At 35.3% G+C, this 4,217-nt stretch overlaps 1 protein-coding gene across 1 annotated transcript; it reads left to right on the forward strand.

Annotated features, from left to right (window-relative positions):
- Positions 1 to 1,667: 1,667 nt before the first annotated feature.
- Positions 1,668 to 3,583, forward strand: LOC141665746 (uncharacterized). The gene is made up of 3 exons (XM_074471729.1): positions 1,668 to 2,004; positions 2,194 to 2,655; positions 2,841 to 3,583. Exons 1-3 carry the CDS (start codon positions 1,668 to 1,670, stop codon positions 3,581 to 3,583), a joined length of 1,542 nt encoding a protein of 513 aa, XP_074327830.1.
- Positions 3,584 to 4,217: the final 634 nt, after the last annotated feature.

Consider the following 4,217-nt stretch of genomic DNA (forward strand, 5'->3'; position numbering starts at 1 on the left):
CAGGACATTAGTGCTGTTTAATTTTTCGATCTTCGGTGAGTTTTCTTTTCCAACTCTGTTTTGTACGCTTATACATTTGATTTGTTTTGTTAGTTTTGATAGTGTTTTTTTTTGTCTATGTGCTATGTGGTTGGTTCTTATATTGATCTATGTGTTGTGTATAATATGCATTATGTATTATATGAAATCTCAATTTTATTTTATTTGCAATTATGTGCAGGAAAATTCATTTTGGTATTAGTATGTTATATTTAAATGTAGTCGTGTTCTGAATTTTGGATGCAAGTGTGTGGTTAATTTAGTGATTGTGTATGCAAGTGTTTAGTTGAAAATAGTACATTTATAATTTGATAATCTGCATCCGTGATCTGACTATTATACTATGGTTAATTATATAGTGATTATACATTAAGTACCGAATGATTAGTTAATATATAGTACTAGTACTATAATTAAATGTAGGGCTGAGTTCTATGGAGTCCACCTTTTTGTCGGAGTCCTCGGAGTCCATCTACGTTCTGCAAATAAAATATATTATAAAACGTGTTATTTTGCAAAACATGTTACACAAATAGCATAACTTCAACAAAATCATTCAAATCTCATATATTTACAGTACAATATGTATGTTCTGCAATATGTTCTGCAACATGAACATTTATGTTCTGCAAATTAAACATATTTTGTAGAATAATATATTTTTGCAATGTCCTGCTTGTAAAATATATGCAATCTACAAGATTTTTAATAGAATAGTGATGTTTGTCGAAAAATAAAATGTTTTGCAATATTTTAAGCTATATTTTACTTGCAGAACATATATGGACTCCGAGGACTCCAATTAAAAGGTGGACTCCATAGAACTTTACTCATTAAATGTATAATATGAATTACGTAATGCATTACAAATCGATTCATATCATATTATAATAAAATATATAACATTAAAATGTATAATATGCATTATGTATAATATGAATTCTCAGTTTTCTTATGTCCTTTATAGTCTGCCCTATGTGTGGATGTCATACTTAAAATCAAGTTAGACTTCTAAAATAAATATTAGACTTATAAAATAAATATAAGCCTTATACTGAATTTTTTAGTGACATACCAGGTGGTTTTAAATGGATAAGTCTTGGATAAAAGCCGATAGGGATTCTCTATAGTATGAAATTGGTGTTGAAAACTTCTTGATATTTGCCGAGGAAAATGCTAAAAACCCCAAGAAAATTCCTTGTCCTTGTGCACACTGCTCTAACTTCAAAAAGTTTTCTGTGAATATAATCAGAGGTCATCTTTATGAATCAGGGTTTAGTTTAGGATATTCTGATTGGATTTGGCATGGAGAAAACCATGATAATAGTACTAGGTCATCTGTTGGTAGTACTTGTCCTCCCTCGAAGCCCATACCAATTTCAGAAACATTTAACGTGTTTGAAGCAGCCTATAGTAGGGAAGATTGCGATAAAAAGTCAGATAACTTTGAGAGGTTTGTTGCCGATGCAGAACAACCTCTGTTTGAGGGAAGTGAGTGTACTAAACTAGAGTCGGTCTTAAAATTACATAATTGGAAGGCTAGGTTTGGAGTTTCCGATAAAGCTTTTACTGATCTGCTTTAATCAGTTGGATCAATTCTTCCTAAAGATAATCTGCTTCCGTCTAATATGTATGAAGCCAAGAAAACCTTGACTGATTTAGGCCTCGAGTATATTAAATTCCACGCTTGTCCAAATTACTGCGTATTATACAGGGGTCCAATTCTCGAGTCTTCTTCCGAGTGTCCCAAATGCCATCTCTCTCGCTGGAAAGTTGGGAAAGATGGTCAAGTTAGGGTAAATGTGCCAGCTAAGGTTATGTGGTATTTTCCGATAATCCCCATATTTAAAAGAATGTTTAAATCTTCATCTACTGCTGAATTAATGAGTTGGCATGCAAATAATCGAAACAAAGATGGAAAGATGCGTCACCCCTCTGATTCTCCTTCTTGGAGAAATGTAGATTGTAGGTAGCCTGAGTTTGGTAGGGAGGCAAGAAATATACGTTTAGGATTAGCGGCCGATGGTATAAATCCACACAACAATGGATTAAATAATCGGTACAGCTGCTGGCCAGTTATGTTAGTAACATATAATCTTCCTCCATGGTTATGCATGAAGAGGAAGTTTATGATGTTAACAACATTAATTTCAGGCCCACAAGAGCCTGGTAATGATATTGACGTATATCTCCAGCCACTGATCGATGATTTAAAAAAATTGTGGGAGGAAGGTGAACCAAACGTGTACGATGCCCATATCAAATCCTTTTTCACTCTAAAGGCAATCTTGATGTGGACAATAAATGACTTTCCGGGATATGGAAATTTGTCGGGGTGCGTTAATAAGGGTTATAGGGCCTGTCCAGTATGCGGTGATCAGACCGTGGCTAAATATCTAAGTCGTAGTAGAAAAATGAGCTACCAAGGACATTGTCGGTATTTAGATCTTTATCATCCGTATAGGAGACAAAGGACAGCTTTTAATGGAGAACAAGAATTTGGTTGTGCACCTGAACCACTTAGCGGAGAGGAAGTGTTGGGGCAACAACAGCAACTTAGGTTCAGTTTTGGGAAGGGGGGAAGCCAAGAAAGGTGGAGTCTCCATGGAAAAAATAGTCAGTTTTTTTTGAGTTAGAGTATTGGAAGTTTCACCATGTTCGACATTGTTTAGATGTCATGCACGTCGAAAAGAACGTGTGTGATAATATAATTGGGACACTTCTGCACATGAAATTCAAGAGTAAAGACAGCCTTGCCTCACATCTTGATTTGGTTGATATGGGAATATGACCTGATTTAGCTCCAGAAGTAGGTGAGAAAAGAACATACCTACCTCCTGCCCCTTATACTCTCTCCCGGAAAGAAAAAAAAACAATATTGGCATCATTGTACGACATGAAACTTCCATACGGACATGCTTCAAATATAAGAAATTGTGTATCGATGATTTATATGAAGTTGTATGGTTTAAAGTCCCATGACTGCCATATCCTTCTCCAACAACTACTACCTGTTTGCATTCGTTCAGTGCTTCCGAAAAATGTTAGGGTTAGTATCATAAGATTGTGTTTTTTCTTCAACTCTCTGTGCAACAAAGTTGTAGATGTGTCCAAGTTGAATAAATTACAAGCAGATGTGATATTGACCCTGTGTGAGTTAGAGAAGATATTCCCTCCATCATTTTTTGATGTTATGATACATCTTATGGTCCACCTAGTAAGGGAACTGCGATTATGTGGACCGGTTTTTTATAGATGGATGTTTCCATTTGAACGCTTTAATAAAATATTGAAGAGTTATGTAAGAAACCGATTCTATCCAGAAGGTTCTATAGCTGAAGGTTACCTCAAAGAAGAGTCAATAGAATTTTGCAGTGAGTTCTATACCGGGAGTAGTAGAACAGCCGGTCTTCCGAAAGATGAAGAAAAAATTTCTGGTCCAATCGGTAGTGTGACTATGAAGTCAGTTGCGGAAAAAGAACGAGATGAGGCTCATCTTTCAGTTCTTCGTAATAATTCGGAAGTGGAACCATATGTTATGTAAGTAAAACATAAAAAGTATACATATAATTGTTAAAGTTATATTTGGTATAGTTTAGTCGAATTTGATGTAAGTAATTTCAGGTTGCATAAAAAATATTTGGAAGAGATTTATCGAGGGAAAAAGAAGAGTGTACAGTGGCTATTGGGAGAGCACAATCGATAATTTGCCGATTGGATTTGAACAAAAAGTTGGTTTACATTCTTTTTCCTTCTCTTTTATTTTTATAAGTCATGTTTTTAAATTATAGCCACTTATATGCATCAATAAATTATATGTAGGTCAGTACAGAAATGAGGGAGAATGCGGAAGCCGTATCTGAAACTATAAGAATGATTGGCTTGGGAAACCTTCATTTTTAGTTTTGACTTACGAAAGTTATGTTGTTGAAGGGGTCCGATACCACACAAAGGATCGAGATAATGCAAGGGTAGTTCAGAATAGTGGTGTGTCATTAGTTGCGAGGACAGTCCAAGTCTCTAGTGCTAAGGACATGAATCCTATAGAGAGTGATTTAAAATTTTATGGGGTGATCAGGGAAATATGGGAATTAGACTACCACGCATTGCAAGGCCCCTCTGTTTTTATATACATGGGCAGCAAGTGACAAAGGTGTCAAGTCCGATGATCTTGGTTT

Source organism: Apium graveolens, chromosome 6 (genome assembly GCF_009905375.1).
Source record: "Apium graveolens cultivar Ventura chromosome 6, ASM990537v1, whole genome shotgun sequence".
Taxonomy (NCBI): domain Eukaryota; kingdom Viridiplantae; phylum Streptophyta; class Magnoliopsida; order Apiales; family Apiaceae; genus Apium; species Apium graveolens.